The 27,981-nt window shown below is 46.1% G+C and overlaps 1 protein-coding gene across 3 annotated transcripts in view; it reads left to right on the forward strand.

Moving 5' to 3' along the window:
* The window catches only part of LOC126530280 (ubiquitin carboxyl-terminal hydrolase 25-like), an 85,507-nt gene that overhangs the window by 32,467 nt on the left and 25,059 nt on the right, over positions 1 to 27,981 (forward strand). For 2 of the 3 annotated variants that reach the window (XM_050177594.3, XM_050177593.3), the window contains exons 8-14: positions 781 to 908; positions 2,078 to 2,173; positions 16,332 to 16,463; positions 19,948 to 20,120; positions 22,917 to 22,987; positions 23,458 to 23,686; positions 27,467 to 27,642. In XM_050177594.3, the coding sequence (XP_050033551.1) occupies positions 781 to 908; positions 2,078 to 2,173; positions 16,332 to 16,463; positions 19,948 to 20,120; positions 22,917 to 22,987; positions 23,458 to 23,686; positions 27,467 to 27,642 (1,005 nt within the window). The remainder of the gene's footprint in view (positions 1 to 780; positions 909 to 2,077; positions 2,174 to 16,331; positions 16,464 to 19,947; positions 20,121 to 22,916; positions 22,988 to 23,457; positions 23,687 to 27,466; positions 27,643 to 27,981) is intronic. The other variant, XM_050177595.3, reaches the window with a different exon arrangement.

A 27,981-nucleotide genomic window follows, 5' to 3' on the forward strand; every position in this document is an offset into this window, starting at 1 on the left:
GAAAATGTGGCTGCTTTGCTTAAATCGTACTGCTGATATGAAGATGTCGTTGACGTGGTACCTTCCGTCGCCGACTCCCAAATCCATCAAAATGAATTGTTTTCTCAATCAAATTTGCTTTATTCGATTGCCCGATAATTTGGAAAATTTGCGGCTCCTTTCAGTGTAAGACAAATCAATCGGCGACTGTACTTATTTGCATAAAAGGTCAAAATACAGTAGAACAAAATTTCGATATAACAAAACAAATCGCCGATTTTACCTAGTTAATTATATCGAGGTTTAACAGTACAAACCTGTCGTGTTCACTCCCTAAGTTTTCTTTTTTCTAAAGGGCAGTTACACAGTAAAAACAGAATACATGCAGCCATGGCTGTGCTCGATAAAATGGCGTGTGCCATCCTGCTGTCCGTGGAAGTTTCCATTTACCATCTCCGTATTCCTTTGCAGTGGCAGTGAAATGTTGTTAGATTGAAATTGTGTATTAACACGCTTCACTGTATTGAGGTTCAAAATGTGGGGTGCTCTATGGACTAAGAAGTTGCAAAAAGTTAAATACTTTATCCAGAATTTTGTTATATTTAGGTTTTTTTAGATGTTATGCTTGTGTATTTATAATTAATGTCATATTAATGAAGGTATTTTCATGCCAGATGTGGCTTTGTTTTAACTAGGTTCGACTATTAACTGCAAAATGCACTCCTGGCGAGCTAACCTTGCTGTGAAACAGCTGTACTGTCATGAAAAAGTATTGTCTTTTATGTTTTGTTTATCTTGCAGACATGGTTTACGAAGCTTCCGCCCGTGCTGGTCTTTGAGCTCTCTCGCTTTCGTTTCAATCAGCACGTCGGCAAGCCTGAGAAGATTCATCATCGGCTAGACTTTCCAGAGTTGCTCTATATGGACAGGTTTGTCCATTTTTGAATTGTTGGTCCTCTGTCGAAGAGCACTTGATGCTTTTCTAGGTTCTTGCATACAGCATTTGTCCATGAAGTCCCGTGCTCTATATTTTGGGGTAAAAGGTGGTCCCCCAAAACATATGTTGATATCTTTTGGGCCTAATCTGTGTATTTTTGTGTTAATTGCTGTGGCATACTTGTCAGTGGTAGAGAAAGGGTTTGAAGACGTTGCAACAAAGGCAGTAAGAGCCATGCCAAGAGAAGCTTCCTTTAAGTGCTTCCACGACCTCGATAAACGCTGGAAACTGGTATAGACTGCTAGGGAGACTACTTTGAAGAAGAGCTACGCTATTATTTAAATGTTGAATGCCTTTTCATTTTTTTCTACGGACTCGCTAAGAATTTTATGGACAAAGGTTGTAGTTGCCTAATACTTGTTAACTGCCTGGCATGTGAATTTATACTCATATTGTTGCCTGTAGTTTTTTACGTATGCTTGTATTTGTATGTGTATTATTGATAAGCTTTGGGCATTTTCTATCTCAGTTTGCTTTTCTTTGTTACTGTATTATTGTACTAGCCCCTTTTTACTAACTACCTCATATGGAAGCCTGTAATGTACTTTTAATAATATTTGTAACACTTCACCGAATAGCCCAATTGCAGTCATTGGGTTATTCGGTGAAGTGTGTTGGTGAAAGCAGTATGAAAAAAAAAAAACAAGAAAAAAGGAACCTAGGGCTGTATAATTAACAGTATCTTGTCAAATTCTCTACCATCTTGTGAAATGTAAAAAAAGAATTGTGTTAGAAATTGCATAATAAATGTTAAACTAAATTTAAGAAAGTCATAAACCAGCTTTATTTTAGAAAGGAGTGCTTGATTGAAGAGCTATGACATGATACCATGAACAAAATAGTTCTTGAATATTCTACTGCAAAAGGAATTGCTATAAAAAAAGTAAGAATAATGCTAGTATTGTATTTCTTGCGAGTCCTAGAGCTACATGTGAGATGACTGCTTTCAATGCATTTCGCAAATTGCACGTTGGAGATGGTGACCCTCGCTGAGACAGGGTGATTGGCAGTTTTATTTTCCGATTAGACTTCTGAACTGGAGAGTGTGTCTACCCACCGATGTTTAGTGCCTAGCTGATTGGTTGTTGTTTCTTTTCGCAGGTACATGGAATACAACAAGAACATAACCCGCAGCAAACGTGAAGAGGTTCGCCGGCTTAAAGCTGAGCGGGAGAGGCTCAGGAGACAACTTGACAAGTATGTAATTATTCAAGCACCATCTTTTTGTCAACGTGTACGAGCTTACTGTGAGAAAAAAAGGGTGCCTTTCAAATTTAACCATTTGAAGGCTTTGGATGAGCACAGCTCGCTCCCGACCAAATTTTTGCCGTTTCTTTCTTCCTTCCTTTTTTTTTTTGCTTCTGATGAACCCGCCTCGTCGAGTTTATGTCGGGAGATGTTGGCAGGGTTTTTCATGAACTGTACTCGTAGAACAGTTTCGCAGTTGCTAATGAATGAAACCGGTGCCGGTGTTCGCGCTCAGACAAGCATCTCTACTTGGCACCAGCAGAAAGAACATCCTGGTGAAAGAGACAAGGGCTTACTTAGTGCAGGTGATGCAGAAAGGCTGTGTGCACAATCCCATGCCTTTAGCACAGTCGCACAACTGAATATTCATGTTGACATGTGGTACCTTGGAACTTTATCATTTAGGAATGAATGATCACGTCGCACTGTTCCCCTGAAGTTTTTAAGGACTGTTCAGATAATCCTATGATTCTGTGACTTGCCAGGGAGGCAGTAGAAGAGTGTTTGTGAAATGGCGAATAAAGCCATGTTTACTGCAGTTATGCAGCTACTGCGACATTTTTCTAAGCTTTGGAATGCACGTAGCTTGGAGCCCTAAAACTCGAGGGCTCTTTTGGCGCCGCTGTTGCACAGAAGCTGGAGCTCGTAAAAGAGAAACCTTGCGGTATCATTACATTTGACCAGTTTCCTGTCAATTGGAGAAGTTCTTAGATTAAGCAACAACTGCATGCTCGCAATATTCAGCCCACAGAAACAGGCAGACACTATCGCACCGTCACATCGCGTCGGGTCGTGGAGCAGCCACACGGCCACGACATGGACCAAAAAAGAAAGTAGCAACAAATTTACAATGTTGTCCCAGTGGCGGAACAGCTGCGCCAACTGCGCCAAACTGCGCCAAGAGTCTACCTTTATGCCGTTGCGCGCTAGAACGGCATTTTAGTGGGAAATTGTGCCAAGCCTGTGCCAAAGCACACATGAGAGCGAAGCCCTCCTTCCATAGATACATTGCAGCTAGCAAAACTGAAATCAAAACCAAGGGCACGCTATCACCATCATCATAGAAGGGAGTAGAGACCTGTCGGAATCGTCCCGATCGTCATTCGCGCATTTTCGTCGGACAGACATACAGTTAGGGTATACTAAATTTGAGTGTGACGAGTGGCCGGAGCAGCTCGTGCTTTGCAGTGAGGGGCCCCACGACGAAAAAATACTGTGGTGGCACTGCGATCGAAGTGGAAATCGCTCGCGATTCTGCTCGGCGTGGTTGTTAGTACTGCTTTGCGCACTACTGTTTCTGATCAGATCGCTCAAATGGCGTCCATAATTACATGCGACGTGTATTTGTGTCTTAAGAATAAATGCCTTTCTTTATTTTTATGCCGCGTGGTGATTGCATGTGCATCGCGGCCGCGCGCTCCGTCTTTCATTCAACTGAGTTATTGTGGTTGCCTTGTAGAACAAATATTTTGCTTGTTCTTCAAGCAGCATGTGTCTCTCGTGTGTATTCTTGCCCGGTGAGCCGCTGGGGCCAGTGCAGCCTTGGACTGAGGGACCCACCCACACACGCTTCAGTCCCCTTCATGCAATCAACATTTACTTCTACTACTACTACTACTACTTGCCCATATAGTTTTCTATCGGCAGGTTTTGCGAAATGCAGATGAAAAAAAACTGTATGCTTGCTGCTTGCCACCTTAGCAAATAAAAAGCATTTGCCTCATCCAGTGCCCTGTTCCGCTGTTCTCAGATTTACAGAAAGTACAGTCGCCGACCGTTTATTCGGACCTCACAAGGATTACAGAAATATCTGAATAAACAGGTGTCCGGAAAAAGCAGATTAAAAAGAAAAAAGAAATCCTTCATTCTCATGAACTTATTCGGGCTCAGTACTAGGCTTGAAGAAATTGTGAATGCGCCGTTGCACGCTGTTCCGTTTATGTGCAATTAGATGAGCCTGAATCTCGGAGAGGGTTGTACGGTCACTATAGGCGGCTGAAAGCACAGTCACTGCTTGTACATGCTCCGCCTGCGACGGCAGCGTAGCAAATGTTGCGTCACCTTCCGACTCGGAGTCATCGTCCAGCGGCGCAGCAGAAACCTGGCGAATGATGTCGCCATCATCGAGTTCTGCGCATGTCAGTACAGCACCTGTGAAACTGTCAAATGAGACTGTGTCCGGAATCGCAATGCAACCACTGCGCAGGTCTCGGCAGAACATTTTTGGTGTCAGTAGGGAGCACATTGGAAGGCGACAAATCCTAGGCCTCCCGGCACCCGCTTGCCGGCATTCCCCAGTGCAGTCTGCGCGGGCACTGTCAGCGCCATTAGACACTTGACGCGATGTTTCCGCATGCCGCGTTGCATCACCGCAACCTCGACAGAGCACACAAAGCAAACGTCACCACACCGTCACTCTGACACCAGTCGCACAAATGAAAAATGTGGCATACTCGCAGCATCGTGCACGAAGAAAGAAGCAAATCAGCTGCTGGATTGTCTTGACATGGCTTACTAAGCTGAGACCGGAACTGCTGTAGCTGCGAACCAGGCAGAAACGATGATGATGAGCAGGGATTTGCAGTACCGCCACTTCGTGGGGCAGCAAGGAGGCTCCTTTCAAAATAAAAATGGTGTTCAGCAAGTCGAACCATGCACCGGTCAGAGTCGGTGCATGGTGCTTTCGATCGAGTTGGCTAAAGGAGTGTGTGAAAAATCAGACGAGAGGTTGCAAGGTGTCCGAACTTTCGGCAGTTGTTATGCATTATGGTCTATGGGGAGAATGGTGGTGCCACAAAGCAGACCGAATAATCGTGCATGTCTGAATTTTTGGAGTCCGGAAAATCAGTTGGCGATTGTATATACTAACAGAAAAAAAAAAAAAAAAATCCAGTGCAACATTTTATTCAGGCTTGTGTCTTCCTCGCGCAACAGAATGTGGAGTGATTGGTACGAGGTTTTTTATTAGGTTGGACCTTGGGCGGCGAAAACAGTCTTATTGAACTATTATATGTACTAATCTTTGGCCCATAAGCCGTCTTCTTCTTTTTCTTTTTCCAGTACATGCTTAAGAAAATAAAGCTTGCGCAGTGACCTAATTAGTGGCTAGGGGTTGGGCTTGTAAACTGGAGCTCACATGTTCAATCCAGGCTGCGGAATTCGATGGGGGTGAAATGCACAAAAACTCTTGTCCTTAAAGTATGGTGCATGTTAAAAAAACTTAGATGATGAAAACTCAAATGCCGCGGGTGCCTTATAACCATGTATCGTCGTTCTGCCACGTAAAACCCCAGCACTTGTTTAATTAAAAAGGAAGGTGACTGTGTCCTTCAGCTCTTTTGTATGGGTGTAAGCAAAATGAAATTATTCTCAAGTCTGATTTTCCAGAAAGACAGGTTTTGCTTATCTTATATTTCAAATCTGACTGTAATGCTGTTCCCAACTGTATGTCTGCTCAACTGAGCAGCCTGTATATATGAATGGCTGCTTTCATCTATACAGTGCACTATCATAATGACAATAGTGAAGCACTTAAAGAAATGGCATGCCTCACATACACTTATAAGAGGTATATGCAGATTTTCTTTGTTTGTTGAAGGAGATAAGCGTGCTGCAACAGGCACCACTCAGATTTAATGGCATGAAGACATGGTGAAGTGCCCCCCCCCCCCTCCCCCCCCCCCCTTGAGAAAAGAAATTCCTTGCCTGAATTGAGTTAGAAAATTTACAGGCTGCCCCCGAAACAGGGCATCTATATTCATTGACAGCTGGAGATGTGTTAAGCAGAAGTTGCCAGCTCTAATGCGTTGATTTGCTTGAGAACTGTTGCGCCTCTTCACAACAGCTGCAGAGTCATGTTAAGTGCAGGCACACATTCTTGACAGTTCTTGCGGTGAGCCTTTACCCACAAACCATTACTGTGGCACTGTGTTGCATCCAGAGTTATTAATAAACGCGCGCTTGTTGACGATCTGTCGGTGATACCCTCTCTGCGCCGTATCGACAAATCCGGCCGCGGCGTCCTTTGTGCGTCGCGTCCTTTCCTGACTGCACTTACAGGGTAAGCCTTGCACAAACTCATATCCATAACATGTCGACTGTATCACTGAATATTTGCGTGGCATACGGGAAGCATATGTGCAGTGGACCATGCGCCAAAAGTGGTTGCTGCTGCACAAAGTCGACTTTTTGCCTGCGCCAGGACCTACGCCGAAACGTGAATGGCTGTTCTACCACTGTTGTCCAAATAAACGCAATCGCCAAATAAACGCAATACGCCAGTAAAGAAATCGCAAACATACCACGAGACCAATGTTCTAACCAAGGTGTGTTGAGTCTGGCTTAATATGCTGTGATTACCAGTGGAAATCTGTTCTATGCTGCCATTATAAAATGCCGTGTCACCATCTGGTGAGTACAACTCAATACACTTTCGTGGCTGGTTCAGGCCTAACTGTGTCAAAACAAACTACTGATCTCAATAATAATGACAACGCCGATATTTTGTTCTCTGCTTGAGATGGGACGAAGTGATGGCAGATTTTATTTATTTTTTTGCTGTGACGGTAGAGAGCAAGTTGCAAAATTGAATTGAGATTGAAGTGGGCGGACCAATTGCTGCCATGTCATTACACAATCATGCTGTCCCTGGCGAAAGCCGCTGTGCAGGCATCTGGGTGACAGGTGAAATTTTCTGGCTGGCCAAAAACCGACAATACAACAAAACGACAGCGACAGATCACCCTCCACAATGGCAAAGCCTGTCTCTTGTTGCCGTCGCTTGTCGCCAATGCTCAAAAATCGCATGCGTGGGATTACACCTTTATGCCTTCTTTTTCTTTAGCAATTCCTTTGCTCTCATAAATGGTCTTGGCATTATTTAAGGTACACTGAAAAAAAAAATTTAGCTGTAGAAGCATATTACCCCTCTGCAATACCAAAAAGCCTATCTTGCCATGAGAGTGTGCTTGGCAAGCCAGGAAAGAAAGCAAAAACAAAGGATGGGTGACTGCACCCACTATAAGTTTCCAACCAGCTTGTTGTGACCTTGTGGATTCTTACTGGGCTCCAAGAAAACCTAGAATGTGTTCTCAAGAAGCCCAAGTCCGAAATTTGCAAGTTTCAATACTTGAATTTCTGTTGCACCACAATGGCATGAATGCAAGAAAATATTTTGAAATTTGTGTAGCCACACTGGCGTACAGGTTCTCGAGTTTCAGCACAAAATCAATGCAATTAGAGTTTTGAAAGAGTCCCTAATCAGTCTAAACCAATTTAATGTTACTGTTTAGTGGTCTATTTAGTTTTAGAGCAGCCTGCATGGCATAACAAACCTCTTCTGAGTAGTTGGTTCGGTTTTGTGCTCAAAGAAACGCAAAGGACAGTTTTGTACTTTGCTTTTATTTGGTCCCATAACATTAGATTCGGACTATCTATTCTACGTTTCATGGTTATTGCATTTGCGGGAAGGATTGAACAAAGCTTTGTGCTTCCAATAACGTAACACAACCACGTACTGTAAAGGAGGTGGCATAGAATGCATTACAGTAGGTGTTACCAAAACTGCCCGATGTACAGTTGTGGTACAGTAGAACCTCATTGATAGGATCCTGTTTCGTGCAGTTTCCTAGCCCCAGCATTTACTGTCGATAACAAAAAAAAAAGAAAGACCCGATTCAGTTACTCACGGCACTAGCGTTCAGTACGTTGCCAAACTGCTATTGCATGATATGTTTTCTGGACGCAAGATCTCATGTGAACAAGAAAAGGCGCGAGGCAGTCGCAGTTGACAACTGTAGGGGCTACCCTCAATACTCACCTGCCCGTGTCGCTTAATTATGTCAGCATGCATTCAGTTTCCTTTTCCGGTGCTGCATCACATTCACAGCTGTTGTCACCTACCCTATTGCAGTAAACATCACCTATTTGTTTCACAGCACCTGGGGCGTAGTGCTGTTGAAAGTGTACTGCACGCTTTTAATAGCCGATAACCCAAATGCACAGGTGTTCCTTGCTGCAGGCAGTACGAAGTGAGCGTCGTGTTTTGCTCCGATGGTATCGTATTCGGGCGTCACCGTTTAGCTTGATTTTGTTTTGTTTTCATGTCACCGTCTTGAAACATTACGCAATCTGAAAACGACAGCGGGCATGTCCAAACTTCTTGCCAGAATGCCCAGCCTTAAGATGCTGACGACCCAGGCCGTATTCGAAAAGCACAAATGCAAAAAATACAACGCGCATTCTGGGGCCGCTCTAACCCCACCGGCTCAGTGCACTTCTGTGTCGCGTGCTGCAACGATTTGCGCAACATTTTCGCATTGCGCGGATGTAAACTGCAGTTGAGTCGGCCAAATTTTTTAGTGACTTTGGGGTCGTACGTTTCCCCGGTTACAGTAAAATCTTGTTGCTACGAAACACCACATTAGCGAATTTCTCAAATTTACAAATATTTTAAAGATCCCCACCAGATTGCCCATATTTTCATTGTAAAAATATTTCAGAACTAGAAATTTCGATATAGTGCACATTTCACAATAACATAGGTAATTTGTTTTCTCCTTTATAATAAAAAAACATCAGTATTAAGAGTTCGGCTAAAAGTAACAGCGCCGCAACTCTCGCATAAAACAGAAACAGCCATTTCTGTGTGCCCCCCCCCCCCCGAGGGCAGTAACTATCATCATCACTGGGTCTACCCCACAATGGTGTGGTTTAATGTACAGTAGCCTAGCAGGCCTGGCTGCCTTTTCCTCTTTTCTCTCTCATTGTGCTGGGTGTTATTGGCTAGTCGGTCGTTGTTCACGCCTTTTACGTGTGTGGGCAGGGCTTTTTTTTTTTTTTTTTTTTTGCTGCAAACTTTGTGCGAGATTCGACGACAAAGCCTCGCTGCATGAAAAATGTCATGTCTGTACCATACGACTACCACGTAAACAAGCGTGCCTGGATGGCCAGAGAATTGTTTTCCGAGCGGCTCCTCACACTCGATGACCAAATGAGAAGGGTTGACCGAAATATTATTTCGGTGGTCGACAACTGCCCTGCTCACGTTGTGAATGTTCATTTTATGCACATTCGCCTGGAGTTTCTTCCGCCAAACAACATGTCTTTGCTGCAACCCCTAGACCAAGGCGTTATAAAGAGTGAGAAGGCAGAATTTCGTAAGCGCCTTGTGCAGCGGTTCATGATCAGCCTCCGCCTAAAGCAGCCAACTGAAATCAGTGTTTGTCAGGCAGCAAAAGTGCTCGTGGGAGCTTGGCATAAATTGCAAGCGTCCACCATTAGTAACTGCTGGCGAAAAGCAGGGCTTGTCAAAAGCGCCTGTGCAGCTTGAAGATGACCTGGTGGTTATTGACGGCAACCCAGGAGACCCGTGGACCAAGGTTGCGGAACTGTGGCCCACCTTCTCTTCCTTCAACAACTGTGTGGAGAGCAACAGTGTATCACCAACGTCGGCGGACTTCACAACCGAGGAGATCATCAACAGCATTCGCGACGTCTCTGCTGACGATGACGACCTGAGGGAAGATGACTGTGGCTCACTGAACACCGAAGACGACGAGATCGTCTCGAATTTTGACGTTTTACTGCACGTGAACGAAGTCCGCACTTGCATAGCTAAATACAATGACGTACCCGATGAGGTGTTGCACAAAGTGGAAGATGTAGAGCTAATCAGTCATGTGTGCTGCATGCACCAGAAGAAAATAACCTATAATAAAGCAGCGTTGAAGTGAGTCAACATTTTCATTTGAGAGTATCTTCGCACCAACGTTAAGTACATCGTCAGACTGTGATTGTATGATAACGTTTTTGGGCACTAGACTCTTATGTGAACAAGAAAAGGCACGAAGCACGGGCAATTGAGAGCAGTAGAGGCCCACCATGGCAGCTTCCTCACAGTACTTTCCCGCCTGCAGGCATGCACTCATCTACCTCTTCCAGCACCAGCAAATCTCCTCACGGGTCGTTGCATGTCGCTGTATATTGGATAAATGTCAACTACAGTAGAGCTAGGCAGATTTTTTTAGTAACTTTTGGTTGTACGTTTTCCCAGCTAGTATGTTTTCTCGCTTCTTTTAGTTTTTTTTTTTTTTTTTTAACATATGAACAAGGTTTTACTGTGCATTAATCCAGCCATTTACAGGCGCTCACACAAAACGGCTAAAGTGGTATCCCTGTTATGTGTCCTCCAATTTTGTGACGAGCTGGTTTTTACAATGGACTATTGAAGTCCCAGTGAACTCCTGATGGAGACAGTGCATTAAAAACCTTGGTTATACGATGGCCTGCCTTGTACGACAAGCCGCGCGAATCTGCATCACCAGCCTCTGGCAGTTCCCTTGCGTCATCGTTCACTATGTCAGGAGGGCGAGAGTGTGACTTCACTAGCGGAAAGCCCAGACTGGTTTGCAGCCTGTTTCAGCACTTTCCTCCTTACTGTGGAAGAGGAGGGGAGGGGGGGGGGAGATAAAAAAGCAAACTAGGGAGCGTCACGGGACATCCTCCTTCCACGTTCGCTGGCCTCTCATCGTTGTTGCCTTCGGGGGTCAACCACCCTCATACCTCCATTCTTTCTCTGCACGTTTTCATTTATTTATTTACTTTATTTATTATCTTCTTTTTCTTTTTACTGCCCAACCACACTCCTCGACATCTACTCTCATTAGCGCCTGCCTCTGTCATGTGGGCGAGGGTCCTCCCTTTGTTGTTTATCTTTGTCAGTCGTGATTGGAGCGAACAGCTTGACGGAGTGCATTGGGAAACTGTAATGCACAATGTCCTGGAAGTGAATAGCACTGATGCTCAGGGACAAACTGTGGATTATAAAAGAAGCAGAGAAATGCTTGGAGCCATGAACGTCAGTATCACACGGGACCTGAACAGTCCAGAATCTTCGTTGAAGACCATTCTAGCAAAGAAGGAGACCACACTGCAACAAGCAGGCAAGTTTGGATTCAAAAGAAAGGTGGCAAAAGATGGAAAATGCGAGGAATTAGAAAAGGTCCTCGTAAAGCGGCTGCACCAGGCTCGCAGCTCTGCGATCAATGTAGACAATGCATCCTGAGAGACAAGGCTAACAAGGTGGCATTGCATCTTGGTGTCAGAGAGATTTCCATACATGGAATGGCTGGCTTGTACCATTTTATCATTTCAAAAAAACCGAATGGCATTTACAGCCACTTCTGTGGGGTAAGTTCCTCTGCAGACGCCGTTGGCAGTTAACGAGTGGGTGCAGTCACTGGCCGAATCGATCGCGGAGTACAGACCCTGTGAGGTGTTCAGCGCTGATGACAGCACCAGAGCAAATCGCCGACTTATAAGGGCAACAGCTGTCACGGTAGTAAACGGAGCGAGGAGTGTGTGACAGCGCTCTCGGCATGAATGAGGATGGTACGGTGAAACTTCCTGTGCTTGTTATCGGGAAGTTCGTGAAGCCATGCTGCTTTAAGAACCTGAAGACCCTACTGTGCTGCTATAACTTAATACAAAGGCATGGATGACATCTTCGATCTTTACGTCATTTATGCAGCAGCTAGCCAACGCCAGAAAAATACTGCTATTAAGGCGTTCACACTCTTAGGATACCTCGCACACTTTCTGTGAGCTATCTATATATGTGTGTGCGTGCGTGTGTGCATGCGTATGTATGTATGTATGTATGTATGTATCTTTATGTCTAACCGTTTTCCCGCCTACCTGGGTCACTCGGTAGTTTGTGGTCGAATAGATAGCGCATCGGGCTGCTGTGCTGAGGTAACAGGGTTCAAAACCACCCATCGGACCAGTTTGGGTCACTGACTACAGCTTAGACCACTTATAACGTAGCCGTTTATAGTGCAGAACTGGCTACAACGCGGCCTTTTCTGACTCTCGTTTACTATCCCATAGAACTTCATGTATACGCATACCGCTTACAGTGCAGCTGTGCGAGATGAAATGGCGGTTATAATGTGGCTTCCGTGGGAAAATCCCGCCAACAAGCGCGGTAGAAAGCATGCTTCTCAACGAGGTGTACCAGCTGATGGGAGGGGGGGAACAACGAGGGCAATGTGGAAGAGGAGGAGCATGAGACGGGAGAGCAAACAAATGAGCAGGAAAAAAAAATGGCAGCAGCGGGACGCAGACGTGCAGTGGTTGCGTAGGTGTTAGAGACGGCTTTTGCTCGGCTGCCTATCAGCGGTGTGCTCTGCACTGAACGTGGCTTCAGTTTCTGTGCACCCGTCGCGATGCGCGTTGTCGTGATGTGCAGATATCGAGCGTGCGACCTTGACTGCGGTCAGTTTAAGCAGTGTTCCACAAATTTAGTGTGGAGCTATTAGGCTTTATGTGCACTTTGAGCTTTCACCACTCCTATGAGTGTGAGCACATAGACTTGGTACGTGTGAGCAGTAGTTTCCGCAGCTGATCGCCCGATAAACCAAACTACGCTTCCATGCGCTGCTGTTGGTTCAGATCGTGCGCATGATCGTCTGTGCAATCTCTGCATGATCATCTATGGGTACGAAGATATCAAGGGTGAGCTTCCTGTGAGGCCATGCTGCCGTAAACCCCCGCCGGCTAGGCCTAAGCAGCGCTCCTCGTCTGCGACCAAACTTGTAGTTTGGTGCCTGTGTCAAAGAAACGCGTTTCAGTGGCTGTACGGCACACAGAAAGTGGAGAAACCACCTCGGTAATGAAAGTGAGGGCATGGGCAACACTAGAATGGTGGCAACTTGGTCCGCAGTCGCAATTTTTTTACACATGCACAGGCCGATCAGTACGAGAAATCGTGCGGGACACTGTACTGCGTCTGAAATTTCAGTCACCGTCATTTTTACAAAAAAAATTACTTCGACTTCATTGGCAAAGACCGCAGGTACTAGGACATTAACCTTTCAACGCTCGTAAATTTAAACTGATGCAAAGCTCCTGGTCACATGCTTCGTGCAGCCTTTGAACATTTTCGCGATTCTGGCAACTTAAACTATAAGCAGTCTATGCTGTATATGATAATGTGTGCCTAGTGTCGCTCTTCAAGGAACCTCTTTCACGCTGACATGGGTCACTGTAGATGCAGGACTGGGTAGGCACTGTTGTTTGAACAAACTTTATCAATCCCCACCATTTACCTTCGTGCCCCTGCCATCCAATTACTGTGACCGACTCGAGATCCAGCGACTCAACTGCAGGATTTATCCTCCCCCTCACAGAAAGCTCAACACTGAAGAGGCAGTAGCTCTCAGACTTATCCAGACCATCACATTTCCAAACCTACGCAGATACAGTAAAATGTTCCCGCCTACATATTGCGGCACCTGCCCCTGGTGAGGCGACACACGCCCTACACTCTTTCACATCTTGTGGAGGTGCGGGGGCAAACCTCCACACTTAAAAGACGCCTAGCACGTCATTTAAGCGGAGGGAGTTACAGCTGACCGGCGATACCCAGGCGGGACAAGAAGCTCTCGTTCAGCAAGTGCATCGAGCAGCCATGGCCAGTGGAGTAGTGGAATGAGGACACCACCCACTCGGCTTCAAGAGCAACGACCTCTATGGTCCAAACAAATGCTCTCTCTCTCTTTGATGCCGACTTGGAGCACTGGATATGTACCGCTCGGTCTGTGATAGCCTTCAATGAACCTCTCTGATGCCACTCTGGGCCATCCGGATGGCTGAAGGCGCCACCAGAAAGCAAGGACTGGCCGCCGTCTGAGGAAGGGATAGACTGGGGGTTGGTCTCCCAGCCCCCGCAACCTCTGGACCCCATCAAGGACATAATAAAGTTTAAGCTCTCTCTCTCTCTGATGCCAACTTTGGGTGTGTGCCAGTGGTGAGTGCCGCTCCTCAGCGAATGTATTTGGCACCAACTTGGGTGACGAGGTGTGTGCCACTGGGAACGTGCTGCTCTGCAGTGACGAAAAAGATCCGTTAAATATCTCCGATGCTGAGTGGAATCGAACTTACGTCACAAGGGTTGCTCAAGGATAATAACCTGACGCATTAGCTGGCTGCGCCACAAATGCGCTGGGTATGTGCCGCTCTTTAATGAACCACTCTCCAACGTGGGTCACTGAGTACGTGCCACAGAGTGTATGGCAAGCCAGGGAACAATTTTCAGTGTTGGCAGGCATTGGCAGGCATTGGCGCACCGTGCTCCTTGTCTCGGAGGCCATGCACAGGTTTCTTGGCAGTGCCACCAGATGGTGCAGCGTGTCCAGAAAGAAGCGTAAGGGAGGAGCCCAGTTGCCGCTTGTAGCGTTTTTCGCCATTCGCACACACCGGCGCGCCATGCATTTCGGAGGGCACGTGCAGGCTTTGTGGCGGCAGCAGCTGATCAGCACCAGGCGCTTTTAGGGAAGTGCAGAAGAGGAGTCCCGCTGCAGCACATGCCTCATACATAACTCATTTTGACGCTGTGTTGCTATGCTGACTCGGTGCTAACGCATTACCATCGACAGTCGTCATGCGATGGGTTGCGCCGCTTTTTTTTTCTGTACACTTTGCCGTGACATCCACCAGACAAATCTAGCCTTTGAAATGTGAAAATAGTTTTCTTGTTGCCACACTGCATGAGCCGGATGCAGCCGCCGGATGATGCGACTATACAGTGCGTGAAGCAGGGCTATAGGAAGTTTTCAGTCCAATGACCACTGGTGGCTTTGGAGCACAGATATTCTGAGAGAAACATTTCTCTACTAGACACTATGCACTATATCGCCATCCTTGGAGCGTGGTCTCCCAGACCACGCTAGCGAATTCATTGAAGCACTGTGGCTTAAGGTGAGACTGTGCCTGCTCCACTACGAAGCGACAACCTTGACTACGAATTGACTACAAAGCCACAACCTTGACCGATTGTGCCTCCGCAGCCGACGGCGAGGCAGACTTTGAAGGGTTAAATGTTCCAGTGACCTTCACAGAGTTCATTAACGCCAATGAAAACGTTGCTGTCTGTGGCCAGCTGTCATTGGGTGATGCCATTGAGGAGGTATTGTCTCATGCCAACACACTTGGCCACCTTGGACGAGGAGGGAGAAGGCGCAGATTCTGTGTGTGCCTACGTTTCGGGAAGAGCAGTGGCACATCGACAGCATTCAGAGATATGTCTGTCCTGGCGATGGTGTAGGTGACCTTCCCGTCGTTGCTGCACTCGAAAGAAAGCTATTGCTGGGTGGCTCGAAGAAGGTCTAGAAGGAACTGACCAATCTTTTCTTTTATGCGCAAGCATACGTGCCTCGTCTGTAAAATCGGCAAGATTAAACCTGATGCGGCTAAGCTAGGAGAGGGCAGCGAGTGCCTGAGGAAGAGGGCACCTGGAAGTGGAGAGGAACTCGCAGCCGAGGAAGGATGCGGAGCGTTGCGGAGGAGCAGGGTGGGCGGAGACGCACTGGGTTCACCTTCTCTGGCAGTTGCTACGGGCTCTGTGTGGTCTATGGATGTATGGAGTCGCCTGGAAACCAAGAGGTAGAGCGCCGAGCGAGAAGGCCGGAGTGGCAACACAAGTGGCGGCATGCCGAGCGCAAGTCGACCGACCCCTGTCGGCAAGCGCCAATACGGGGGTGTCAGGCAAGACGGCACAGTTTAGAATTGAAACAACGCCTATACGCTTGCGCATAACCTGCGTTCACAAAGTTCAACATCACTATAATTTCTTTAAAGTGTGTTGGTGACAGAACACTTCAGCAGGCGGGCAGGCAATGATCGCTTTGCACGGTATGCACTTAATCCCTCTAATAAAGCGTGACTGGCACCTGCACTACAGTATTCTTTACAGATTTACTTTTTTGGGGGAGCTGGTTTGATTCCCAAATCCTGCAGAGTATTAGCTTTAGTTTAAATTGAATCTTCTCGGAATTCTGTCGTGTGAGACTGTTTATTATAGACATACTTTTTGTTGTTCAATTATGCATTGCCCGAGTTATACATTGTGTTTGCGAGGTCCCGAGAAGGTCACGTAATTGGAGTTCCACTGTACCGTCCTACCACAGGCATGTTCACAAGTAGGCGTTTAGCGTTCGTTTCAGTGAAGGTCGGTGTTTTCACCCAAAGCACAAGTTGTGCTTGTGTCCACTGGGACAAGGAATGTGGGGGGATGTTTTGTCTCTCTACCACGTGCCGCTTCTTTCAGGTACATCCAGTATGGCTCTGGGCCCAAACGGGTGCCCCTGCAAGATGTGCTGCAATACACGCTCGAGTTTGTCGAGAGCAAAGCGGCTCAGCAGAAAAGCGAGGAGGTCGAGATGGGCTCACCATCATCAAGGTATTTACCTGCCACTCCTGTACGCGTTGACAGCCACCCGAGAATTGAGTGCAAGCTCCACCCTGAAAAACTGCACTGCACCTGCCCTCCCTGACTCCATGCCTCAAAGCAGACTTCCCGAGAGATGCCCGTGTTGGAAAGAAATTCACCCCTGCTGTGATGTCATGATGGGGTATAACTGGTATAATTGGCATCCACCTGGACTAGAGCACAAAGCTACAAGCAACACCCATTTGTGTTTCTGAAAAAGAAAGCTTCGAAGTTGAAGAAAAGTTTGTCCTGGAAATGTTCGTCCTGGTCTGGGAATCGAACCTTGGATGAACACCTTTTTCAGGGCATTGGTCCTGGAAGTCAACCTCAAAGCTTTTTTTTTTTTTGCAGAGAACTGATGAAACCATATAGGTTTCCTTTGTAGATTCGTGGTCTGATCAAATTCGGGTACAATGGCTTTTTTGGGGGGCGTTGGTCCCTGAAAGTCAACTTCAAAGCTTTCTTTCTGAGCTTTCCCGTATTGGTTTCCTTTGTAGTTTCGTGCTACAGTTATGCTTCATCCTGGTTTGGGGATTGAACCCGGGACCAATGCCTTTCCGGGGCATTGGCCCTTGAGAGTTTAATTCTGAAGCTTTCTTTCTGAGATACCCGTGGATGCATTTCCTTTGTATCTTCGTGCTACAGTGTAGGTCGATGCCAGTTATTCCCTCTCATGAAACTTTCTCCCTTCTGCGGGCTTCCACGGAACTGATTAGTCTGCCATGATGTCGAATGAGACAACAGGATTGGCTGGCACACCTGCGCAACTCGCGAGTTGTACAGAGGTGTACTTGCCATTTCATTGTCAGGTTGCCACCGACTGGGGTGCCTGTAGGTGTGCTCCGGCACTCTGCACACCCCACAGCTTCGCCACCTTTGCCCTGCATTCGACGTGTCCCCTTTTGACGCCAAATAATTTTCTGCATTGAAAATTTGTTTTAACAAGTGTCTTTTGTCTGTAGCGTCAATAAAGACATGTAGCAACAGAACAAGCTTGGAATCCTTAATTCTTTTTTAGCAAGTTTTGTTGCACCCTTATATATGTATGACTTCACCTCAGCTTCTTAAGGAGAAGTACTTGAGGTGCAGGGACCATATCAAGTATTTCACGTGAAGTGCACTTGTGATAAGCAGAGCAGCAAGTCACATCAGAAGTTGCTGTAATCGTTGTCAAAAACGACAAACGAAGAGAAGCCTTATTGCATGACAACACAGCAGTGTTGTATGAATGTTCATCTTACAACTCTTTTTCACTAACATGCTTGGCACGTAGTAGTAGTAAATCTTAGTACACTAGTCCAGTGAGGTGTGAACATCTGTTCCAGGCATTTAGAACATTATCTTCATCAGTGCTCCCGACTCTGTGTTTTCTCAACATGTACAAAAGTGCATGCAGTGCGTGAATGTGGTGTTAAGTCGTGCTCCAGTCAACGTGTGCTACTAAGTATGCACGCTTTGATGCGTGAAAGTGTCAAACAGGACAAGTGACATTGCTGCCTAGAGAGCAGCTGACAGGAATCTGCCGTAGTGGCTCTGGCATTCTGCTGTTGAGCTCGAGGTTGTGGGTTCGATTCCCTTGTAGGCAGTGCTTTGCTTTCGGACGTTGAAAACCCCATAATTTGATTTGATATTTTTGGTTTCCTTACAGTGTCATGTAGTCCTCCTTCGCTGACAAACACCAAGCTAAGCTAGACTAAATGCTGTCAAAACCAGTGACATCATGACGAGATGGTGCGAGAACCTTAATGTGGCATTGGCACTCATCTTTCATTTTGGTGTCTATGTTGGCTTACCCGGCCATAAACCCAGTTACGGTCAAACCCAGTTGTATTCAACCTAGTTAATCATAATTATTCCTTATATAGAGGTATTTCTGAACATTGTAAAGATACAGCGAGTATACATTGCAGAAGGTACGGCTACCTTGAATAAAAATTGCATCCACATCCGATAAAACAAGTCTGTCTGCAGCAAAATGACTTTGGAAGTCGAATTCCTATTACAGACGGATGCTACAGTGTCTTCATGATGGAAGAACAAACATAAAAAAAAAAGCTTTTCCTTCTCTCATGGCATGAGCGCATGAACCCTGTGTGTGTGTGTGTGTTTTTTTCTTTTTCCCCCCCGCTCCCACACACTAGGCAGAGTGCGCCGAAAACCCTTCCCGAATTCACATGCAACTACATCGGCTGACGTGGCATGCATGGGTTTCTAGGGGTCAGTAGATATGCAAGGTGGCATCTGAACATTCACACAACAGTTGTCGGTGTGCTTTTGATAATGTGAATTCCTTGATTAGGAGAGAGAGAAAACAGTAGATGTGGTGGTTGTAGTCAAATTTTATAGTACTTTCTGATGAACGAAAATAAATTTGAATATCGAATGATATGTTGTGTCCAACTCTCTGGCACATTTATGGGTTTGACTGTGTTACCTTGGTATGACACTGGTACAGGGCTGTGGTTGTCAGAAGCAGTGGGTGATAACATGTCACATGTTTTGGACACCAGCAATTATAAGTTTGTGCTTGCATGTGCATGCATATTGCAAGGCGCATGCTTGCATTTCTAGTCTGATAGGCAGTTTGGTTGATAGTGAAATAGGCAATTTCGTAGGCAATGCAAATTCACTTTGGTCGGCAGTTTGTAGGCACATGCGTACCTGCCAACTCTCGCAAATGTCTCTTGAAAGTTTCACAAATTTGGGCTTATTGTACAATTTATTTAATGTTGGATCGAGTTATAGGAAAAATAAGTTCTGTTCGTAGCGATGTTTTAAAACTTAAAAGATGGGGCAACACAAGGTTCCAAAAAATAAATGCAAAAAAGAAATTGCGGAGGTGTGCTTGTTTTGAGAAAGTTTATTCAGACAAGTTTCTTAAGCAGGCTGAAACAGCAACAGCAATGTCACTGGTCTGAACACAGTGTTGTCAGACTCTCTCTGCTGCTACAAATTTGTTGCTGCTTGTTTGCTCTGTCTGGAGGTAAGTTATAGTTAAAGAAGTGTGTGTGTGTGCGTGTGTGTGTGCACAGAGCAAATCTTTAAAAATGCACGCTGCACTCACCTCTGGCCCTTTTCCATCTTTGTTGTGTCTATGGGACTTCTATGAAGTAAGGTCACAAGTTTGCAGGTATGCACACAAATCCCAGTTTCGTAGGCAGTCCTGTAGGCAGTGCAATTCTAGGCAGTTTTTCTGGCAGCACAACTTTGATAGGCCTCGCATTTCCAGTTTGGTAGTCAATTTAGCAGACAGCTCAGTTTCAGTTTGGTAGTAATTGAATATGCAGCTTGGTGCTGTAGACGTTTTGGTAGGCAGCACAATCACAAGTTTGGTAGGCAATTTGGTAGCAGCAGAATTCCAGCTTGGTAGTTACTTTGCGAGTTTGGTGGACAGTTGGGCAGGCAGCGCAATCCTAGGTTTCGTAGGCAATGTCTTGTGTCGTCCCTCCTGCAGCCTGGCTGTGGGTTCCCCCGGTACCTCGCCGCCCGACGAGGGCCACTCAAGAGGAGGGAGCCCCCGAACCGTGAACGAGGGGCCCTGCCCACGCCACGTGGCAGAGCCCGAACTCCGGCTGCTGCAGAACTGCCTGCGGCGGTGGCAATCCGAGGTCGAGCACGACGTCAAGGGTGAGCCCACTTTGAGTCGCGGTGCTGCTGTGCTCGCACTTTGATCCTTATTTCTTTCGTGGAAACGGAAAATTAAGGGCGCAGGATGTCTAGTTATGACTCGCAGAAGTACCGACTGCTGTGGGCTCAGGCTTGGCGAGCCCACAGCAGATTACCTCATGTAATCTAGCACACCGCGGTGTGCACTCACACAGCCTCGTAAGTACACCAAGAGCTGCACCACAAGAAACACAGCATTAGTTAACCAAGTTAACCGAGTTAACCAAGGCAGGTTTGCCTGTGGGGACATCCAGCACTGTACAACAATGCACGGGTTGACTGTGCCAACGTCCAAGGGGCGGAAAAATGTTGGGAGAGAGGTGTGCGAGGCCGGCGATGCACAGGGCAATGCAACGGAGCCGTGCCGTGCGCAGTACAATGGTGGGTGTGGCAAAGATGTGCCGCATGCAAGCAGGTGCAGCATTTTTTATCGAGGGTGTTGCATTCTTTTTTGTTTTGGCACGCACACCCAGTAGCTAGATTTAATTGTTGTAACTGATAACACGGCATGGGAGCATTGCAGAAAGCGTTTTTGTTTCACACTTGAACACGCACAAAATTTGAAGGCGCATCTGCTGCTTATTGTTATGTACAATGCATTGTTAAAACCGCTACCATGATAAGTGGGTTTGAATGTAGTCGCAGGGAGGCTTCTCTATATCTGTGGTATTGGAACCAGGGCTCCTTATATGTTAGAAAATTTCTTTGCAATTGGCCTTTAGCCCACCACACTAAAGGAAAATACTAAGTCAAGCTATGCCGATAGATTATTCGTCTAGAACTCTATCATTGTTTTCTCTGTGCCAGTACTATATCACTTTGGCACATTGCAAATTGCCGCCGAATGTCCTGCTGTTGCTTCAATTTGAACCGCCCACACCAAAACGGATGAGTCCAAGTAATCCCTATGTGGTCTTCCTCTATGCCGCTCTCTGCATTGGCCAGTGCTGACGTCAAACGAGAGGTACCCTAAGTCACCATCAGGTGGCAGCCCTGCAATTTGTCATTTTCTTGCTTAAAGAAGCTGTTCTCGCTACGAATGACGGATTAGTTATTAAAGAAGTCCAATCTTTCAATATGGGTAGACAGTGTTTTCCTTTGGGCTTTAAAGATTGTAAAAATATTTCAAGAACTTGCAAGGAAGGCCCTTTTTATTATTATTATGGTGCAAACTATTCTGTTGATCATATAAAGCAAGACCAAGCGATAAGTTTGTATCACAAAAGCAAAATTCATTAGAAAAAAAAATATTTCTGTTACACTGTAACGAGGGTGCATTTCACTGCACAAAGGTGGGCTTCACTGCACATTCTGGCTGCATGTTCACAACTTCACTCTCGCAGCTTGTCTTTCGTATGGAAAGTGTCAATCATTGTTTTTTGTGTCCCTCAAAGGAGGCCCTGAACCACTTTCTTTATTGAAGTGGAGAAGTGCATTCGAAATTAAATTAGGCTATTTCAGAAAGACTTTGCTGCAAAAAGTACTTCAATGCGTTCAGCTGAAGCAGAGTTATTGGCAATCAAACACACCCTTCGCAGTGCTTCTGCTCCTTCAATGCCTTTCACTGCGAAGGCTACGGCAAAGCAGGGTGTGCCCACAATGCCCTGCCTACTGAACGTCACTGTGGCACGCAGCTCAAATTTGATTTTGGATGTTAACGTAGAGAACACTACTGATCTTGGTGCCTGCGACGTGCCAAACGTAAGCCAAACATGGTTGTCCTCGGCGAGCTGCAGTGTGCTAGCCAGTGGGCTTGTCACGGCACCCCGCGGGGGCTGCAGTTTCTACACTACGTAGCAGACTGCAGCCGCATGCAACAGTAGTGTGTTTGTGCAGCGTTTGCTTTGTGCACAACAAGGCTTGAGTCACGCTTGCATGCTCCAGTCTGACCATGCTACTTGGTGCGAACTGGCTTTGCCCTTCACCAGCTTCACCGATGAATAGTAGCCACATGCAGCTTGCACATTTTGAAGCGCTAACAATAAGTCTGCCACGGCATCTAAGCTGGAGCGGCCAGGAGTGAGCTGGCCAGCGTGCATGGGGTCTGACTTCGTTTTACGTGGTTCAAGGCTTAGTTTAGCATACAAAGCTAGTCGAAATTAGCGACACCTGACAGCTACGACACCAGTAAGGAGCGTGGCCAAAGCTAAATTCTTACGGGGGTGTCCGAGCGCGAGCGGATAATAGTCGGCTTCTTCCAGAAGTGCGTAATTATTATCGAAATTCGAAAGCAGATTTTTGCTTACTTCATTCAGCCTGTTGATTAAGCTTCGTCAATAAGTATACGCAGTAACAGTAGGAAGCAATGTACTAAATCAAACACCCTTCTTGATTGACGTCAGCTATTGACCAATAGCAGCCGTATCTAGGAATTCGCTATATTATGAAATAAAGCGTCCAGAAAAGAATGAAAAGCAGGCTTCTGCTGAAAAGAGAGCGTTTGAGAGAAGGGTGATTTTGGGCTCCGTTTGCGAGCGCCACGAGCCGTGTGCAAAATTTGGCTGAAATGTTCGTGCATGCTATCAGTGGACTGTTTTTTCACCAAGCCCGAGGGGTGGTTCAGGGACCCCTTGAATTAAAGAACGCACAAATTTAAGTGTTCTTGTTTTGAGCTGGTGTAAGTGAGATCTGGCTCCGCAGCAGTGTGTATCTCTTTATTTCAGTGTGGATTAACACCTGTTGTCATTCTTGCACCAGAGCTGCGTCTCGTGATTTCTTCACCATGCATCACTGACTTCTCCCGTGCTTCTCTTGTAGAGCTGCAGGATAGCATGAGTCGCATTGATGCCACCATTCGGGACATCTACACGGAGCCATCATTACTACAGGTGAGCTTGACTGGTGATTTATAAACGAGCACTAGAGGACAGTACCGAGTCAGTCAAGTCTGTGGAAAATGTTCCTACCGTTTCTGACATGGTTGCTTCCTACTGAATGGAGATTGAGTGACTGTTATTAGGGGTGTGTGAATATTAAATATTTTGAATACTTAGCGAACAGGAACTAACTATTTAAATTGTCAGATATTCCTTTCTGTTTGAATATCAAGATATTGACACCTATTAGAGTTGTACCGTTAGAAAACGTATTAGCGTCTCGGTGTGAGAAAAACGGACACAACGCGGGGACTGTTTGCCTGCAGTCCTCGTTTCTGTTGCAGGACAGCCGGAGCAGGACTTCCGAAGTAGGAATTTTGCTGCAGGGTAGCAGCAGATTTAGGAACTTCTTGGTCTCAGTCTAGAGACTTGTCCAGAAAGGAGTTGGCAACACTGAATGTTTTTTCTGCTCGTATTTCCAGATGCCCTACCGGCTGCACGCAGTCCTGGTGCACGAGGGTCAGGCCGCGTCGGGCCACTACTGGGCCTTCGTGTACTGCCCGCGTCGCGCAGCCTGGCTCAAGTTCAATGACGTCGCAGTCGCCGAGGTGACGTGGGCCGAGCTGCTGCGGGATTCGGTCGGGGGCCATCACTGCACGTCGGCTTACTGCTTGCTGTACGTGGACCGCAACAATCGTGATCTCTTCGATGGTGAGCCTCGTGTCCTTGTTCTGCTGGCTCTGTTGAATAAACCTTTGCATTACGGGTGTGCAAATACTACGTACTAGGTTTCGAGTCTAATTGAGAAAATTGAATATCAGAAAGCTTGTCATAAAATTTAGCACTTCCAAGTTTTGGGTCTACTAGCACTGCATAACAAGAACGTTGCAAGCTATCAGTAACTTGGGTACCTAGGAATCAAGATGTACAGTATGGTCTACGCTTATTAAAAGGAGCACCATATTGCCATGCCAGCACTGATTATAACGCAGTCCTATGTGAAGGCCTAGAAATATTTTTAGAGCTCAGCTCTTAGGCATCCATTCCTGCATCGAGCGTTGGCGTTCCTGGCATAACTGAGTGAACAAGTGCAGCGGACGAAAGAGCGAATGCAGAGTGCAGCGGTGGATGAAAAAAGCGATGAGAGTGAAGAGAGCGTGAGGAGGAAAGAGGAGGAGGAAGTTGTGGCGAAAGTGTAAGAAGCGCAGTGCTGTGCATCACAGTAGACAGTTTCAGAACAGCGTTTGTCGCCTTACGTACGTTAAACGTAAGCACCTTTGTGGGATGTTACGGTGCACGTCTTTTCAAGCCTTTCAGTTTACCGTGCGGGAACGCAAACTTAAGGAAGACGTTATAAAACAGGGTGCCGTCTGGTGCCTCATGCCAAACGTATCCAAGCCAAGACAGTCCATTAGCAACCATCCTGTTGTTGCTCCGCCGACACATTTCGTTAGGCATGCGGGCACTGGAATTGGCGAACGTTCTCAGAAATTGGACACGCTATGCGCTCATAAATAATGTTTCAGGCGAGTTTAGAGAAAGTGAAAGCTCATTTCAATAGTTACTGGCAATCAACGCAAGTCAGAGTGCAGCTATCGCAAGAATTCATGCTGAAGCGGGAGCCATATGTGCCGCCATGTTCAAGAACGCTATTTGTTAGCGTACTTAAACACTCTAACGTTAAACTCGTCAAATAACATACGCTATCATAGCACACGTAAATCGCAGAAACCCAATACTGTTCAGAGCATGCACAGTGATGACAACGCTATTTCTTTACGTACGTAATGCATTTACGTTTGGTTGCAAACGCTGAACTAAAACTGTCTAATGACTGCGGCGACAATGGCTACGAGATGGCGCCAGAGTAGCGTGCATCGTCAGGGAGGCCCGTCTGTGGCAGCTGCTGTGAGTTGCGCCCACGTGTCACCCACGCTCTGTTTCTTCAGATCTCTTTCGTGCCACAGCTCACTCTGTTTGCAACGTGGCACACAAGACAGATTGTCCGCACCAGCCAATACATCCCGAAATGAGAATGCGTATAGAATGGCGCTCAAATTTTGCATTAGCGAGTATCGTAATTGGCAGTTCATTTTTTTTACCAATAGAATGTCTGTTGAATCAAGCGCTTTGTGCCCTCTGAAGCTGAAGTAGTAGTGAAATTAAATGTACTTCGGTGGTTCTCAAATGGGGGTCCGCGAAGCCATTTTTGGGGGTCCACAAAACCCAAGGCTGTAAAAAAAAGAGGAACAACAAAAAGGGAAAAAAATCAATATTAGAATTTGATTCAAAAAATAGATATTCAAAAATATTCAAACCGATTATTCGGTTGGATACGAATATTCGGATCAAACCGAATATGTTGCTGACTGTGCAGGAATAAACACGTTTCTTAGCATTTGGTTCTATATAATCCAAGAATATTGTTGCGATATTGTTGCAATATTGTACTGAATTATGTAATTTCGTGCTTACAAAATTTCGCCTGTAAAGCACACTTAGCCACTAAACGTGTAATTTGTGCGGGAAAGCCAGCCTCTCAGTAACGAGGGGAATGGGTTTGCAGACAAGAGGGGGCCTTTTTCTTCTCTCTCTCTCTTTTTCTTTGTCAACGCCACCCTTAATTTTGAGTTCATTGCTTGAAAGCAAGCGCAATGAGTGACAACTGGCGCAGGGTCAAGTGCCTCCGAGTTTACGGGCATTTGATGCGGTATATTATGGCTAAGGCAGAGAGAGGTTGGTGAGGACAGCTAGTGGGAATTACTCTATTTTCCAAGTTAACGTGAGCCAAATGCACAAATGTTTTAGTATAATGGCTTACTAGTCTAGTTTTACTAGACCAAATTCACTCGGGCCCGCCCCCCTTCCCTGCTCCCATTGGCAGTCCACCGTCCATGTTGACGTATGCAGTGCGCTACAGCTCGCATTCTTGGGCGAATGCTTTCGGCGATAGTTTCAGTTTTGCAAAGACTCGACAGGGGCAACATCCTCATATATGGCCAACAGTAATTCTGGCGCTTTGCCAAGCTCGCCTCTTTCGCACAGTGCCAAGCCAAGCTTCGCGAAAGTGAAACTTTCCGAAAATCATTGCCTGAGAATACCCGCCTTTATCACGTAACACTTTCGTACCCACTGTGAAGATCTAAAGCTGGTTCCTGTGAGAGATTGTTCAGAGCTGCAATAAAAGGCTGATGCTTGTCTACGAATGGCATCGAGAATGAGAGGCCGCCACATAGTGTGTCACCAAGATGGTGGCCGTGAACCTCGTTGGTGCCATTCCGTACACTTGCTTTCGTTGGTGAGGTGGTCTGTCTACTTTCTGAGTATCGTGTGGCGGTTGGGAATAGGTACAGTGCCGATTTAGCATCAGACCCTAACTTTAGTCGCCGACACCCAATCAGCAGTGCCAGCTAGGCCTAATGGCCTCACTGGCAGCTGTTGAAGCGGTGTTCGGGTCCACGGGCTTGCGCAGCAAGTTCATCTGCACCTAGTCTTGCGTGTGGGCAGAAAACTTTGAAATTCAGGAATACGTGTGAGCACACCACATCCAATACGATATGTGTACTTTCTGGCGGCTAACCAACCTGATCTTCTTGCATGCTTTTGCACTTTCCGTAATAAAGGCTGCTTTAGTTGCCGTTCCCTCTGTCCGTGTTGCATCATCGTTTCATTCGGTCCTTCCGACTGACGAAGCTTGTTATCAAAAAATGTTCAAAAGTATTCAAAAAATTATATAGTAGATATTCCGTTCGTGAATCTAATTATCCAAATGTTTACTATTCAATATCTTTCGGTGATATTAGAGTTTTCGCACACTTCTAACTTTAACACAAGCTTGAGATCATAGCACCAGCTTCGTATAAGGTTGTGTGTTTTAACATTTAGGTCTACATAAGTGTTCACAATTAAAGAAAAAACGTACATTTTGACATACAAACAAACCTTCAAACATTCAGTTTGAAGCTAATCAGTTCAAATAGTGAAATTTTCTGATCGAATCAAATACAAATACTATTTGAGAAAAGCAGCCTTCAAATATCGAGGGGGGGATACCAAATATTCCCAATTTAAAAAAGAAATAATGATATGAAAAGTTTCGTGGAGTGTACTTGGCAACAAAAGGCTTGAATACTTTATTTCACACTTGTAATGCGGTTAACAGTTGGACTTCAGGTCACCTGTACAGCCTGTAATTGAGAAACAAAGGAAAGTATGATCATATCTGATGCACCATGGCAATGACAGTAATGATAAGAAAGGAACAGCACAATGCCAGATACATGTAGCAGATTGTAGGGGTCGTTGACAGAGCTAAGGGCAATATAGTGCAGCAAAGACTAAGGTTCAAATAGCAAAGACTGTTTGATTCGTAATTAATATTTCAAATATTCAGACACCTTTAGTAAACAGACACATTATGGTGACTCAAAACTGCTGGCCACTTGAGAGCTTCCAAGCGAGTGTGAACACAGCTTGCTCTACATGGTACAGGTGCTAAGGTCTCCGAGCTGGAGCTTCCACCGGACCTGGCTCAGTACGTGGAGGCGGACAATGCCGCCTTCCGCAGAGAGCTTGAGCAGTGGGACCTCGGCAACCGCGAGAAGGTGGCTGTGGACGCTGCCACAAGTGGGAACGACATTGTGGTCACCCCGGTGCGGTCGCAGCAGGTGAGCCAGCTATTGCGTTGTCCCCGGCGCCATAAGAGTTTCCTACAAAAAAAATTACTAGAAGGAGCTGTTGCACTAGGAAGGTCAGTGAACATGGTGCGAAAAAAATTATAAAAGCGCTCAAAGATGAGGCAATGCAAGATTGCAAAAAGCGAGCAAGAGAAAGAAAAAGCACTCAAAACAAGAAATTGTCATATCCGTGCTGTGCCCTCTTGTGCTAGCGCAAGGTACTTTTAGGTGCCTGTGCAATGGCCCGGCACTGCCGTCCAACCTCTTTTATTATCCTCCTCTCCTACGGCCCCAACACTTTGTGACATTGATTAGGGGCAAAAGTAAGCC

The sequence above is a fragment of the Dermacentor andersoni genome, chromosome 5 (genome assembly GCF_023375885.2).
Source record: "Dermacentor andersoni chromosome 5, qqDerAnde1_hic_scaffold, whole genome shotgun sequence".
In the NCBI taxonomy this organism is placed as follows: domain Eukaryota; kingdom Metazoa; phylum Arthropoda; class Arachnida; order Ixodida; family Ixodidae; genus Dermacentor; species Dermacentor andersoni.